The sequence below is a fragment of the Hydra viridissima genome, unplaced genomic scaffold (assembly GCF_058129835.1).
Source record: "Hydra viridissima isolate aposymbiotic clone 2 unplaced genomic scaffold, HvirCarnegie_v1 scaffold_3, whole genome shotgun sequence".
In the NCBI taxonomy this organism is placed as follows: Eukaryota; Metazoa; Cnidaria; class Hydrozoa; order Anthoathecata; family Hydridae; genus Hydra; species Hydra viridissima.
Window position 1 is genome coordinate 11,693,989 of NW_028324302.1, and position 15,714 is coordinate 11,709,702.

Consider the following 15,714-nt stretch of genomic DNA (forward strand, 5'->3'; position numbering starts at 1 on the left):
AATCGCGAACTTTGATCACGTGATTTTCCGACTTGAAGGAGATATACATTTTTATTAGGTAAAGTAGAAAGGATTTAAATTTCAATTAGACAAAGTAGAAAGGATTTAAATTTTTATTAGATAAAGTAGAAAGGATTTAAAGTAGAAAGGATTTTAATTTTTTAAATTGTTTATATTTTGTTTGTTTTTCTTTTTGCAGTTTTTTTTTTTATCTCATTTTTTAGAAGGAAAATAGGGGTATGGATGTTATTTAAAGTTATACTAATGCTATTTCCATAAAGTTTTGTGCCAACACTGACATGGCATGTCACCTGTTATTGTATGTAAAGGTTAAATTTTATTATGAGGATTACAGTTCTTATGAAAAGAAAAAAAAAAGAAAGTAAAGAGTATTGTTTGTAAATATGCATTTTGAATCTTTTTAAATTTCCTCGCATTGTTTTTAAAATTTTTGTTTGCACGCGTTTATTGTTTGCATATATACTTTTTTGATATGTATGTGTATGTGGTAGTAAGTGTTTTATAGTTGTTTTATTAATGTGTTTTTACAATAATGTAAAGTAGTACAATAATGTAAAGTGTTTTTATTGTTTGTGTATGTGTTAATATGTGTTATATAATTGTTTTAAAAATGTGTTTAAATATGTATATAATGTATATATTAAACCTTATGTACATATTTAAACACATTCATTGTGTTTATAGTTGGTACATATGTTTATATGTTGCTGTTTCCGTGTTTTCAAAGTGCTGTGATTTGGTAAACATCTACCTGAAAATCAATTATTGTATTTTAGAGAAGGAGCAGAACAAATGGCTTTAGATTGTGCAGCTCAACATAATACGCACCTAGTGATATGGTTTAAGCTAAATACTGAAAATGAAAGAGCACATTGCTATTCTTATGTAGACATTTCTTATCACTTTGTATTTGATGAAAGAGCACATTGCTATTCTTATGTAGACATTCCTTATCACTTTGTATTTGATGATTACAAATGTGATGATTTATTATATTGGATATACTGTAAAAGTAATAAAAGCCTGATATTCAGATCAATGTGCAAGTTAAGGATATGTTTATTTAAAGCAGCAGTTTTTTGTTATTTTGTAATTATCCTTTTATAGAAAAAATACAGCTATTTTTAACAGTATCATAGTTATTACTATCATAGTAAAAAAATTACAACCTTTTTTATATATCATTACATCCCAAAGTCTTGGATATGTAAAAATTATCAAATATAGTTGGACCAAAATTTTTTGATTATCACTGCAGTTGAGGTGACATCTGATTAAACCAATGTTTAATGGTTTAGAGCTCAAATCCAACTGAACCTTAGGTTCAGTTGGATTTTGATCCTAATTATTGATAAACCAAATTTAAGAAAAGTTGGAAACCATAATGTTTAATACTCATGCATGAGTTTTTAACTAGTTTGTGTTCAGTAAAGTATCATCTCCAAAAAAGAATGGTTTTAAGTAGACAACAGAGAAAACTCCACATACTTTGATTGGTCAATGAACAAAAATAGGTTAATAACAATAATTTTGATAGTTACGATCTAGGTTAGTTACGATCTAGTTTATAAATATATAAGGTTAATATATAACATGTTAACTAATGATTAATTTGTTAACCTTCCTGATTACTTATTGATGGTGAAACAAGTTGTGGAAGAAAAAATTAGATAAGTGTTTTTACTAATTTATTACTGCTCTGCTCTCTAAGAACATTGAGCACTCTATTTATAGAATACACTATCATAGTTTATATATATATATGTATATATATATATATATATATATATATATATATATATATATATATATATATATATACATATATATATACATATATATATATACATATATATATATACAGGGTGTCTGCCAATATTTTAAGTTGGATTTCCCTGGCTTTTCCCTGATATTTACCTACTTATCGTTTAGAAAAATGCTCTTCAACTGCAAAAATATAAACAGTAATACAACCCACATTAAATATATCAAAAGAAGTTCATAAAACTATCTGCCAAATAAACTTTTAGATTACGTGTACTATATAGGGGAGAACTTGCACCCTTGATCCGTATGCACCTTTGATCCTACAGCGTTATCTTTATACTTACATAAGTTATTAAAAATGGCTGATAGCCATCGTGTTATAAATACTGAATCTACAAATTTTATTGTGTTTTGGTAAGAAAATAGGCCATTGTTAAAGTTGTTTCTAAAAAGTTTTATTTTGGCGGCAAAAAGTATTTTTTTTACTTTTACAAGGAGCCTCACATCTTTAACATTTGCTTGTGTTTAGTAATTTTGTTTATACCATTTTGTAACTAAAGTATTTACCTCTTCTATGGTTGTTTTTGTTATGTTGTAAAACCATCTAATATGACAAAAAAGAAATTTTTGTGAAAATGGACCGGGTTAGCACCCTTGATCCTAATGCTTTTATGCACCTTTGATCCTATGATCAAAGTGCTATTTTGTGCAAAATGCTATTTTGTGTTTATTTTTGTTCTTATAATATCATTTTGTATTCATATATATATATATATATATATATATATATATATATATATATATATATATATATATATATATATATATATATATATATATATATATATATATATATATATATTTATGTGTGTGTATAAAATCTTTGTTTATGTTTGTTTGTATTTATAAAAACGATCTTTATAAAAATTAATTCAACAATTTATGAATAGAATAAAGTTTAACAGAATTTTTTTTATTTACAGCTTACCATGGTGTATCATAAAAAAAGAAAAACTGAAAGACTGACTAGGGGTAAAGTTAATGAAAATGAAATGCGAGCAGCTGTTGATTCAGTTCTTGATGGCCAGACAGTTTATCGTGTATCTAAGGAAAGAGGAATAAATTTAATGACAATAAAAAGGTATGTTAGGAAATGTCGATCAAACCCAAATACAGTCTGCAAACCTAACTATGTTACAATGCAAATCTTTGCAATGAAGAAGAAACATCTTTATCAGACTATCTTTTAAAGGCTTCAAAACTTCATTATGGTTTGTCAACCAAAACAACATGAAAACTGGCATATGAATTTGCAATGACTCTTTCTAAACGCATTCCTAAGTCGTGGAATAGGTCACAAATAGCTGGGAAACAGTGGCTTCATGGTTTTATGTTACGCAGGAAAGAATTATCTTTACGAAATCCAGAAGCTACCAGCTTGGCACGAGCAACTGCTTTTAATCGTTATACAGTTGGAGAATTTTTCACCAATCTAAGAGAGGTTCGTCTGCGACTCAAGTTTCAACCACAAAATATTTATAATGTAGATGAGACAGGTCTCACAACTGTACAAAAACCAGTCAAAGTAATTGCTGGTAAAGGAGACAAGCAAGTTGGAAGGATAACTTCAGCAGAAAGAGGGATGTTGGTAATAGTTTGTTGTGCAGTTAATGCAATAGGAAACTCAATCCCTCCGTTTTTTATTTTTCCAAGAGTTCATTTCAAAGGAAGCATGATAAATGGTGGTCCACCTGGATGTGTTGGGGTTGCAAATCCTTCTGGCTGGATGAATGCTGCAACATTTTTAGAATGGATGAAACATTTTATTCAAAATGTGAAATGTTCACCAGTTAATCCAGTGCTTTTACTTCTTGACAATCATGAGAGCCATGTTTCAATTTCATGTTTAGATTTAGCAAAAAAAAAAGGCATAACAATGCTATCCTTTCCACCACATTGTAGTCACAAGCTGCAACCATTGGATCGGTCAGTGTATGGGCCACAGAAACGTTATTACAATGCAGCCTGTGATGATTGGGTTGTATCTAATCCAAGACCAATGACCATATATGATATAGCTGCAGTTACAAGTAACGCTTATGCACAAGCCTTTACTCCATCTAACATTTCTGCAGGATTTGCTGTGGCAGGAATTGAACCCTTTAATCCTAACATATTTTCTGATGAGTTTTTGGCTTCATCTTTGACAGACCGTCCAGAACCAGTCACTACTAATTCATTTCAAGATGTTGTTGATTCAGCTTCTGCTAAATTTCATGTCCCAGCCTTTAATCATTCAATGTCAAGTCTGCCATCAGACTCACTTTCTAGTTTATTGCCTACTCAGTTTCTAAAAATAACTGACCCTGGGAGTCAACTGTTCAGTGTTACTATTAATATTGCTCATCAAGCAAGTTTAGAAAAAATCAAGCCTTTTCCAAAAACTGGATCAAGAAAGTCTTCTAAAAGACATAAGCGTCAGTGCACCCTAATACTCACTGATACTCCTGTTCGAAATGAACTAAATAGACTTCAGGAAATGAAAAAAAAAAGTCAGTCTAAAAAGACAAAAAATCAGAAAGCTTTATGCCAAAAAAAAATCTTCTTGACAAGAAAAAGAAAACTTGATGTCGAAAATTATGAAAGAAAAAATGATAATATTTTAAACAGCTATAACAGTGACAGTGATATATTAGAACCTACTCAAGGATATTGTAAAGAAGTAATTTCTTACTTTAACAACTGAGGAAACAGAGCCTCAGTAAAAAGAAAACATTTTTTTATCATTGATTTTTCTTTTTTCGTTGCATTAGTTTTTTTCTTTCATTGATTTTGCTCAAAGTTGTAATAAAATTTATAAAAAGTTAAATGGTTTTTAATATAGACATTGTTTGAATGACTTAAAAACAATTTTTACACATTCACGGTATAAATTTGGATTCGGATCAAGTATACAAAAATAGGATCAAGGGTGCATATATGTAGGATCAAGGGAGCATACCAGTATGCACCCTTGATCCCAATTGAGTGTTATTAATTTTTATTATTTTTAATTTATTTTAAATATTTTGCTCAGTAAATGATCATTAATTTATAATAAAGTATAAAGTTTGCTATCATTTACTGTTAATTTAGAGGTTAAAGTGAAAACATATATTCAGTAAATTGGTCAGATAGATTTTTAGGATCATGGGTGCATACTCTCCCCTACAACTTATTTAAGTTATATAAGTTTGATAAAGACTCATCTTTCCTGATTTTTCTAAAATTTAACCTAATCTCTATGATAATCCCCTGATTTTTTTTTTGAAGGTATCCGAATTCCCTGGCATTTCCCTGATTTGGCAGACATCCTGTATATATTTATATGCAGATCTTGTGTATAAAGACCACTTAGCAACATAACATAACAAGAATTTAATTTGATCTAAAGTTATTAGTCACAACAACAAGGCTAAATAAAATTGACAAAGTATGTATTATGAATTTAGCAATTAGTATGTAACATAACAATTTTTTATTACATATGCTATGTTATTATTAACAATAACATAAGTTATTTTTAACATATTTATCTTAACTAAAACTACTTGATTACTCACAAACTTAATCAAGTTATGATCAAGGTTTTGTGTTTAAATAATCGCTATTAATAAATGTTTAAATAATCGCTATAATTTAAAAAATTGTAGAATTTTATAAAAAACTTCAAGTATTTAAAGAAACACCACCAAAAATTTATGCACCCGAAAAACGCAGATAGTCCAAAAATGTATCTGGCAAAAATGCAGATAGTCCAATTTTGTTTTATAGTAGGAGAGAATTAGCGAAAAATAGGGTCGAACCCGGACAAAAATGGTATAAAGCTGAAATTTTGCATAGGGGAAGTAAACAGTCTCTGGATGAGCGTAAAAAAAAGCCCCGTTGATTGCGCTACAGGAACATCCCTTTTGGGGCAATTTGGGGTACAAAAAAGGGGCAATTTTGACAGCACCAAAATATCATAAACCTTATATCGTTGGATCGAAAATTTTATGCTGATCAATATTTATATAAGAACTATGACTTGAAAACAATTATTTTTTAAGTTATTTACGTTTGAAAAGTGTAAAATCGTTAAAATGTTATATTTTTTGTTTTCAAAACATAATAATATAACTTTTGTCTGTGCGCAATTTTATATGGGAAAAAATCAGTAAATAGTATATTCTTTTAAAATAACTTTAAGACTTGAATGCAAATTTATTTAAAATTAGATGTCCGATATCTTACTTTTCTCAAAACAAATCATCAAATAAATTTCTCTCGCTTTCAATTTCATCACTTGAATCTTCTTCAATTTCAAAATCCTAAAAATGCAAAATATTTGTATTCCAAAAAAAAATATTTAAAGAAGATTATGTGTATATTTAAAAAATAAAATTTACCGTTTTATTACTGCAGTCTTGCCCATGACAGCCACCGCATGCAGTCATGCATTTTAATCCGTTTTTCCTGCAAGAATACATATTAGTTCCGCACATATTTCTTGACGAAGTTTTACAATCGCAGCGAATCACTTTTAATATATTGGGTGGTGCCACATCTTTGTCTGTTGGTATTGGAAGAAGACAACCATTATCTAACTTCCATCCCCATTCTTTAGGATCCAAGTTGAAAGATTCATCTAGCATTTTCCATTCAACAACTTGTAGGTGAACTCTAAGACCGTGAAAATAAGCAGCACGGTCTGTGGGTGGTAACTTTTCTGGCTTAATAATTCCTTCACAAACCACTGGTTTATATTTTAAATACCTAAGAAAAATACTATGAAAATATGAATTTTTGGTTGCCCAGTAATCCGAAATAATTTCAGATACTGATTGTATATTATTGGATTTTTGCAGTAATTTTAAAAAACTAGGTTTTCCTTTTCCCAGTATTGAAGATGTCGAGTGACATCCTGACCATGCGTGAACAAATAACAGATGTTCTTTAAAATCCGTTACTCGAGATGGAGCGTCTTTAATACTCCAGAGTTTTTTTTTTCTTTCTTGATAAAAAAAAATCTCATTTAATTCATCTTTCCAATGATACATTAGCATAACTGCTATATCAGTATCATCAGCAACAACAATGCATGGTGAAATTTCCTTTGCAACTTCCAACGATTTATAGACAATTTTCGTGTCAGCATCTCCTTTGCAAATATATACTTTATATCCATCTCGTTTAAGGTAATCTGACAAAAGTAAAATTAATTGTGCCTTGTGGTGTGAATTCGATAGAAAACGCTCTTGTGAGTACGGAACCTGATTATTTTCTCTTATAACAAGATTTTGGGAAGAACCTTTGCATTTTCTTCTGATGTGTTCATTAGATTTAATTGAAGATTTTTTATCATAACCATCAAATATAGTGTAAGTGGTGGCATAATTTTTTCTTATATAGCTGATGTAGGTCTCAACAATTTCTACAAACCTCATACCTTTGTTCCAAAGAACTCTGTGGAGTAAGGAACCTCCATCAAGGACATATTTGCACAAACTGACATTTGTACTTGCTTTAATTTCGTCGTCAGGAAGAATCAATTTGTACAAAGATGATTTGTTTGCTTTCAGCATTAGGTTATTTTTAAATAACGATTGTGGGAGATGAGTAAGCTCATAATCAAAATATAGTTCAACGTCATCCTCTCTTTCTGCAATTGCTGCAAGTCTATTAAAAAGGAGTGTTGGATTGACACAACAATCAGTTTGTTTGTCTAGTTTTACGCTATTGGTCAAAACATCTAAAGAAAAAAATGTATTCTTCTTTTTAAACTTTGCTTCATTGAACTTAAGGCCGTTGAGAAATGTTTGTAGACGAACACCTATGCTCTCAGCCTCGTCACAATTGACAAGATCTTCACCATTGACTGACACAAGACCCATAGATAATGAATATAGATTTCTATCGACAGTATTGAATGGATTTCTTACAGAAAACCAGTCATAAAACAACTCACAATGTTCATAATCACATACTAATCTTTTAATACCCATTTCTTTATTGCTTTTCGTAACTCCGATGTCAAATCCAGATAATTTATGCATTGCTTCATGAATACTTGCAGAATAACAGATGCTCATTGTCCATAGGTTGCGTACATTTTCATCAAATCCTCTACCTCTAGTTAAACTACCATTGCATTTTAAAGACCGCATCAGGGTCTGCTCTATTACAAGATCAGAAGATAGGCCAGCCCAATACCTTTCAGATCGGCGCACTGCGTGACGACCATCTAAAACTTGTTGATGTAACCATGGATTCGTTTCTGAAAGGTATTGGATTTCTTGCAAATATAACCTGGAGCACTTGGCATAGTTTGAATGCCCTGATGCGGCAAATAAGTTTAGCATTTTTGAGATTGTTTGAAGATGCAAGTACCAGTTAAAAGTTCTCTCTGCAACTAAAAATTTCTTTATGATCCTAATATAATATATGTACAAGATCCAAAGTTTTGCAGTGCGTGATTCATATGACTTCTTTTCTGTATAGGTTAATATGGCACATTTAATATTTTTGAAAGCATCTGTATTACCAAGTCTGATTAACTCTTCCTCATTCATACCATTTTGCATTACGATTTTATAAGTGCATTCAAGTCCGGATATATCTAGTTTTGATTCGTCAACTAAAATGTCTATAATATGACTCATCAATGCACTCTGGACCAACATGTGACCTCTTAAAGCTCTTGCAACAGCTTTTTCTTTAAGCATATGTTTTACTGTATCTTCAGAGTAAACTTGTTCTAAAACTTCTTCCAGGCCAGTCCCTGCCATTAGTTTTCCAATGCTTCCGAGAAAGCTCATCATTGTGTGAAACCCTCCGAGTCGACATACTTTATTGAGGTTCTGATCTTTTACAACACCAAACGCTTTCTGCCATAATGGCTGATCAAACGTAATGCAGGGAGTAACTATTTTATATTTATTGGCTTCATCAATAATGAACAATAGTGTAGAATATATGCATATTTCATCTGAAGAACTTAAGTCAATAATAGGTAAAAATTTTATGGATGCTTTTTCATAAACTGTTTTTGATTGTGATGTAGTATGCATCATATAACCTGACCAGTTTGGGCGAGGATTATTTCTTGAACTAAAAAACCATGCTACATGCCAAAGATCAAGATTCATTTCGGGCGCACGGAATACTTCAGATCCAATATCTTTTATTGGTTTAAAACTTACATTTAATAAATCCTGATAGCTTGATCCGTGATAAGGCGTTATTTTTAAAGACATATCAGATAAATTTTTAATAGACTTGTGTTTCAAACGTGTTATGCTTTCATAATTGCATTTAGAAGACGAACATATTGATATTAAACCCATTCCGTGAAACTTTCCCGTTCCGGTCAATGTTCGAATGTTGTGATCTACATTATCAGCGACCCAATGTAGGAATTTCGGCTCTTGTTCTTGCGCGGCATTTACTCTACTAACTGCAGCACAAACTTTTAAAGGTGATCCACAAGCCATTTTGTTCCAAAAGATTTATCGATATCTACTCCAATTCCAAATGGAATTGGTGCTATCTTGGTCGCGAAGCTTGAGCAATGCATTGTCCTAAACTAATTTGTCGAAGCTTAACTGAAATTAAATGGCTTAGAAATAGCTGTAAACTCTTTGGAACCCATTTGAGTCCATATTCAATATCACCCATATCCTTTAGTGACGGATATACAGATTTATCGACATTCATTTCTCTGATTTCGCTTTTAATTATACTTGCAGCAGCAGAAATAATATCATTTTTAGTGTGATCTTTCTTCTTTTGAAATTTTGATATAACAAAAGAAGCCATATCTCTGAAACAAACTAAATTAGATTGAGCAGAGAGTTCTCCAAAAAAAATATGATCACGATAATGTTCAAGTAATTTTCGTTTTAAAGATTTCTTCGAGTAACACGGATAACCATTACTAAGTTCTTTCATTTTAACGTGCACATCTGAAAGAGTATAAAGTTCGCAGTCAGTTTCTTCTTCTAACCAGAAACAGAGTTTCTCAAAATTTTCAAACATAATGAGATCTAATGGGCGTCCACGTTGGTTGTCGCTTTTAGTTTTAAGCCTGAAGTTGTTCATACACGAAATATGATAAATAGCTTTTTCCGCTACAAGATCATAACAAGATATCAAACGAGAATGTACAGCATTTCCCCAATCATCCTCTCGATTCAATGAACGTTCAATCATTTTTTTAATCAATGGTATCGTCTCAACTTTAGAAATCAGGGAATGTTTGTGATCTACCTTTTTAGTACAAAGAAAACATTTTGATTTCCAATCAAATACCTCTTCAAATGAGGATCGTAGTTTCTTTCTTGGAACAGATAATGATTGATCTTTACGACTATCCACAAACTTTCTTCTGCAGCTATGATGGATTAGTACTGTTGTACTATTATGCGTGTTCTGTCGGAACTCGTCTCTAAGAAAACTAAAAATATGCTAAAATCTTTCTCAAATTATAGCTACGTTACAATTGAGTTTAGAATTAAAACTTAACCTAATTTTATGTTGTTTGAGTAATAAAATTGAAAAAAACAAAACAAAACATTGTTGATGTCAACTTTACTTGACCTCCCCCTCCCCAGTGTCACAATTGTCAAAAAAGTTCAGACCCACTTCCTCCCTATTTTGTTGACGTAAATAATGGGCAGCCCCTAATTTGAAATGATTCGAAAAATTAATGAACTATTAATTTAACTTAATTAATTAGTTTAACAAACTGCGCGAAAAATCTTTTTTATAAGATTGTATATTTAAACAAATTTTAACCTGCATAGTTCATTCATACTCCGTTCTTCGCTTAATCGAATCAATGTTTTGAGACCTTTTCCATATACTTTGACATAACTTTCTTTGTCAAACCCAAGCTTGCACAATACACAAACAGCATTCTTTTTTTTTTTTCAAATGTAAAAACTTTTACTACACGTAACGTTTAACTAGTAAGTTTTACTTTTCCATATAATAGTTTCAATATAATAAGACGCAACCTTTTTTCGGAGTAAAACTTAATTATCCACTCATACAAAATGTTTCATTGAAAACTTTTGTTATGAAAACAAAAGAAATGATTAAGTTTTTCCCAGTAAAAATTTTCTTTTGAAAACAAAAAATCGAATGAAGTTTTGCGCGGCATTCACTTTTAACACTTTTCAAACGTAAATAACTTAAAAAATAATTGTTTTCAAGTCATAGTTCTTATATAGATATTGATCAGCATAAAATTCTCGATTCAACGATATATAATTAATCATATTTGTCAAATTTGTTTTCCGCGGAGATTGCAGATAGTCCGATTTTGCGCGGAGCCATCGTTATCTACTTTTGTAATGAGAAATCAGATTTTTTATTATTTTTTTTTAAGATATTACTCGTAATAATAAAATGTGAGAACCTTTTTAAATTAAAAGCAGGTGTGATATTTTTTAAAAGATCTCATACTCAGATTCTTCTCTCTTATTGAGAGATCTTTTTTTTTTAATAAAAATCCTTTTGATTGGAAAAGATTTCAACAAAAACCTGAGTTTTCCTTGATAAGTGCATTCTATCATAAAAACACCAAGAGGATGATGATGATGATGATGATGATGATGATGATGATGATGATGATGATGATGATGATGATGATGATGATGATAATGATGATGACGATGATGATGATGGTGGTGATGATGATGATGACGATGATGATGATGATGATGATGATGATGATGATGATGATGATGATGATGATGATGATGATGATGATGATGATGATGATGATGATGATGATGATGATGATGATGATGATGATGATGATGATGATGATGATGATGATGATGATGATGATACAAACAGTGCTATGCTAATAGTGAGGTAATTCTTAAACCACATTTTACCACTTTTTAAGTATCTATTTGTTTGGTTATTGCATTTTATTTGTATTAATTACAGATATAGATAAATACAAATGTATGAAATTATGAAGTTACAATTGACGCCACCTAACTAAGATAAACGGCAGAGGTTCAGCAGAACAGTTAACGTAACTCTGATGAATCAAAATTTTCTTATAATGGACTACGGAACAATTGATAAATATTATCAGCTGTCATTCACTTTCAATTGTTCAACAAAGAAAATGTTTATTTGGCGAAGACCCTACTACAACTCTAGGGGCCTGGTTGCAATAATTGTTAATAGATGTTAAATGAATTTTGTTGCTAAATTTAAAAATTTTTTTACTATTCTAACTGCGAACAAACATTTGCTGTATGTTTCTTGGTTTGTAACAAAAAGCCCTGTGTAGATTTTCATGTTGCAGTGGCCTTAAAATTAATATGACGTAAAAATTAAAAAAAAGCGCGTCATTTGCGAAATGTGACAAACTCAAACTCTGCCGTTAGATTAAGCGTCTTAGATGCGTGCGTGTACGAGGCACTCTCGAGGCAAATAGCCAACGGCCTTTATTTGACTGCATGAAACTTTACACTCAGTTATTCGAAATAAAAAGATCATTTGGGGTTGCGAAGCGACTGAACTCCTATCTAAAATATTAAAGTTTTATATATAATTTATATATACTTTTATATTTAAAATTGCTATGGCTTGTGCTGCTTTGAAGCGTCCTTATAACTTTGACGTTTTATCTCCCAGCACACAACAGCTCAACTCTTCATCTCCCAAAAGACAAAGATGTGGGACCGTTGCTGTATCAGTTTCAACTTCGTCAAATGCTTCCCCATTCTTATCAGCCACTCCAAAACTTAGCAGAGGTGAGCCTTCTCAAAAAAAAAAAGAAAAGGAAAATTTTAAATTTCTTGGATTTTAGCATTTAAGAAAGCCACAAGTAAATGTCAAGCTCTTGTATTTTATATCTGTATAGAGAGTGGTTATACACATTTGAATATTTTCGTTTTTTTGTATGTGTGTTTGTGTGTGTGTGTGTGTGTGTGTTTATGTATACATACATACATACATACACACATACATACATACATACATACATACATACATACATACATACATACATACATACATACATACATACATACATACATACATACATACATACATACATTATGTAATATACACATATGTTTTACATATATTTACACATATATATATATATATATATATATATATATATATATATATATATATATATATATATATATATATATATATATATATATTATATTTATATTTATACATGTATATCACATAATGTATGTATGTATGTATGTATGTATGTATGTATGTATGTATGTATGTATGTATGTATGTATGTATGTATGTATGTATACACACAAGTTCATGTTTAGAAGACCTTGCTAAAAATGTTCAAGAGGAATGGTGTCGATATCAACGTAAAAAAAAGCCTGTTTCTCCTTCCCCCTTACCAAGTACTATGCAATTCCAGCAGTATGCGCACTCAATGGCTTCATCATCATCAGCTAACACATATTGGAATGGATCTTTCTCAACTTTATCTAATATATCAATGTCCCCTCCAAGGTCTCCAACTGGAAGAGATTCTCCATCACTCAAAGTAAAGCAAGTTGTTTTATTATGTGAAAGATTATGGAAAGAAAGAGAAGAAAAACTGAGAGAAGAGTATGATCAAGTGCTTAATGAAAAGTTGGCTGGTAATTTATTATAATTTTTAACTTAGCAAAACCATTACAGGTATTTAAAATTTAAGTAATTTGTAAAATTCAATTTGTTTTTTAGAGCAATATGAGTCATTTTTAAAGTTTACACAAGATCAAATAATGAGAAAGTATCAGCAATCTTCTTATAGCTGTAAGTTTGTTTAATAGTTTTTTATTTGATTTGCAGTCATCAATATTATTAACTATTAGTTTTTTACTACTATTTTATTTACTATTTACTAAAAGAAACTAGATGTTTAAGTAATAATTTTTTTACATATAAATAAATAATATTTGCCACTTTGAGTTTGATATATTGCAGTTGACATTCTTTATAGATCTTTTTGTATGGATCAGCAATGAATGTCAGCTGCTTCTTTACTTTTATAAACAAAGTGATCCTGTTTAATTGTTTTTAAAGTGTCATTAAAATTTATATTATGAAACAGAAAATGTGAACATCTTTTTATAGAAGTTTGAAAATACTTTTTTTTAAAAAATAGACTTTATATTGTTATAAGGACTCAGATTCTGTATAAAGCACTTTAGGGTCTAACCAGGCTGGTATAGGTTCTATACAAGCATATTATATTTAAAGAGTTAAGTTAATTAGATGAAATCTTCATTAATCCAGTTGCTTGATGTAGATTTTTATATAACACCACTTTTGAATTCCTTCAGTCCCTAAATCTATTATACCTATTAGCTTTTTATTATTACTGAAACTATTAGCTGACACTTGACATTTGTAATAATTAACAATGTCAGTTTATTTAAAATTATGTGAAAAATTGATTAAATTATAGAGAAAAATAAATTAAATTATCTTTTCTCCTTTTAGATGTATCATGAGGCAGTTTGGTGTTTGTCTGTAAATAGCTCGTTTGATATGTATCATACTGCTGCATTTCATAAAATTTTCTTGAATGAATAATGTAACGTTTTTATTTATTTTTGAATTTTATTTTAAATTACTTTAATAAAATTTGAAAACTTTCTGCTGTTTTATTGCTTTTGTGTTTTAACTAATGATAAAACATTTTATTTTCTGATTTTTCCTGATTAAAGGATTTATTTTCATTTGTGTTTTGTAACAAATTTTGGGAATTTTGCTTGTTAAGTCCTCTGTAATTTACATTTTACCCGGATGACTTTACTTCGAGATGAAAGCTTATTTTTTAATAGTTCTTTTTACTAAAATTGATAATTTTCAGAATGTTTGCCAATTTTTTTTCCTCAATTGAAACATTCTGTTAGTATCTTGATTTTTCTGATGTAGTTATTTAGTATTACCATGGCAATATTAATGTCATTTTGTGTATATTAGGAAAAATACTTCCACTTTTCATCTATTTTTGGAGTTATAGAGTTTTAATCAAAGTTAAAACTGGCAAAATTGCCATTACTGATTCAAAGCCTTGTATCTTATAGTGAACTAGTATTATAAACCACATTAAAAATTACAGCAGATGCTCACCTACTAAGCTCATCTGTTAAGCTCATTTATTAAGCTCGTCCACTGACGTTTTTTTGGTTGTAAAATAGTAAAATATATGCCAAATATTTGTCATATTTTTGACAGATACTTTTTATAACCTTGTTTATCTTACATATAAAGGAAAAATAAATTTCATATATTTCCCAGAAGAATTTCAAAATGTATACTAATAAAAAATTACTTGCTCTTGATAATCTTATAAAATTAGATATGGTGGACAAGATTTTATATTTTTTAATGTGGTTTCCAATAACGTATGTCTGAATCGTGCTTGATGCTATTGAGATATGAGTAACTCAGAATAAAAAGATAAAGTTGATTGAAAAAGATATGATTGAAAAGATTGAAAAAGAAATCAGCCTAATTTGTTTGCTTGTCTGCCTTAATATTCTATTTTATATTTTATTTACATTTAAGTGACAAATTTTATTTGTTACTTTTGAAGTTTTAGCTCTTGATCTTTAATTCTTAGAGTCTTATTTCTTTCGACTTTTACGAACTTTATGTATGTAATGTATGTGTTATACCGAATATATTATTTTGAACACAATCTCATACGTATAATACACGTTTACACGCTCATACTACACGTTTACACACTTACATTACATATACACGTTTACACGCTCATACTTATATTACACGTTTTGCATTGATTTTTTTTTAAACATGAATTGTGGATTCCATAAAAATATGAAACTTTATCAAACTAAAAAAAAAAAAAAAAATGAATTTTACTTTTATGTAACT

The 15,714-nt window shown here is 29.8% G+C and overlaps 3 protein-coding genes, 1 long non-coding RNA gene and 1 pseudogene across 4 annotated transcripts; 3 read left to right on the forward strand and 2 right to left on the reverse strand.

Annotated features, from left to right (window-relative positions):
• Positions 1 to 3: 3 nt before the first annotated feature.
• Positions 4 to 1,151, forward strand: LOC149891016 (uncharacterized). Its single transcript, XR_016451204.1, has 2 exons — positions 4 to 58; positions 225 to 1,151. It is a non-coding gene; the product is annotated as an uncharacterized LOC149891016 (long non-coding RNA).
• A 1,624-nt stretch (positions 1,152 to 2,775) lies between these two features.
• LOC145194767 (uncharacterized) lies at positions 2,776 to 4,687 on the forward strand (annotated as a pseudogene).
• Positions 4,688 to 5,998: 1,311 nt separating this feature from the next.
• On the reverse strand, positions 5,999 to 9,299 carry LOC149891017 (uncharacterized). Its single transcript, XM_090082530.1, has 2 exons — positions 6,216 to 9,299; positions 5,999 to 6,137 (listed from the first exon to the last, which is right to left on the reverse strand). Exons 1-2 carry the CDS (start codon positions 9,297 to 9,299, stop codon positions 6,066 to 6,068), a joined length of 3,156 nt encoding a protein of 1,051 aa, XP_089938656.1. The 3' UTR covers positions 5,999 to 6,065.
• Positions 9,300 to 9,351: 52 nt separating this feature from the next.
• Positions 9,352 to 10,942, reverse strand: LOC149891018 (uncharacterized). The gene is made up of 2 exons (XM_090082532.1): positions 10,603 to 10,942; positions 9,352 to 10,252 (listed from the first exon to the last, which is right to left on the reverse strand). The coding sequence occupies exons 1-2, from the start codon at positions 10,617 to 10,619 to the stop codon at positions 9,352 to 9,354; spliced, it is 918 nt and encodes a 305-aa protein (XP_089938658.1). The 5' UTR covers positions 10,620 to 10,942.
• A 1,282-nt stretch (positions 10,943 to 12,224) lies between these two features.
• LOC145180638 (akirin-1-like) lies at positions 12,225 to 14,648 on the forward strand. The gene is made up of 4 exons (XM_090083478.1): positions 12,225 to 12,587; positions 13,137 to 13,460; positions 13,546 to 13,617; positions 14,308 to 14,648. Exons 1-4 carry the CDS (start codon positions 12,416 to 12,418, stop codon positions 14,316 to 14,318), a joined length of 579 nt encoding a protein of 192 aa, XP_089939604.1. The 5' UTR covers positions 12,225 to 12,415; the 3' UTR covers positions 14,319 to 14,648.
• Positions 14,649 to 15,714: the final 1,066 nt, after the last annotated feature.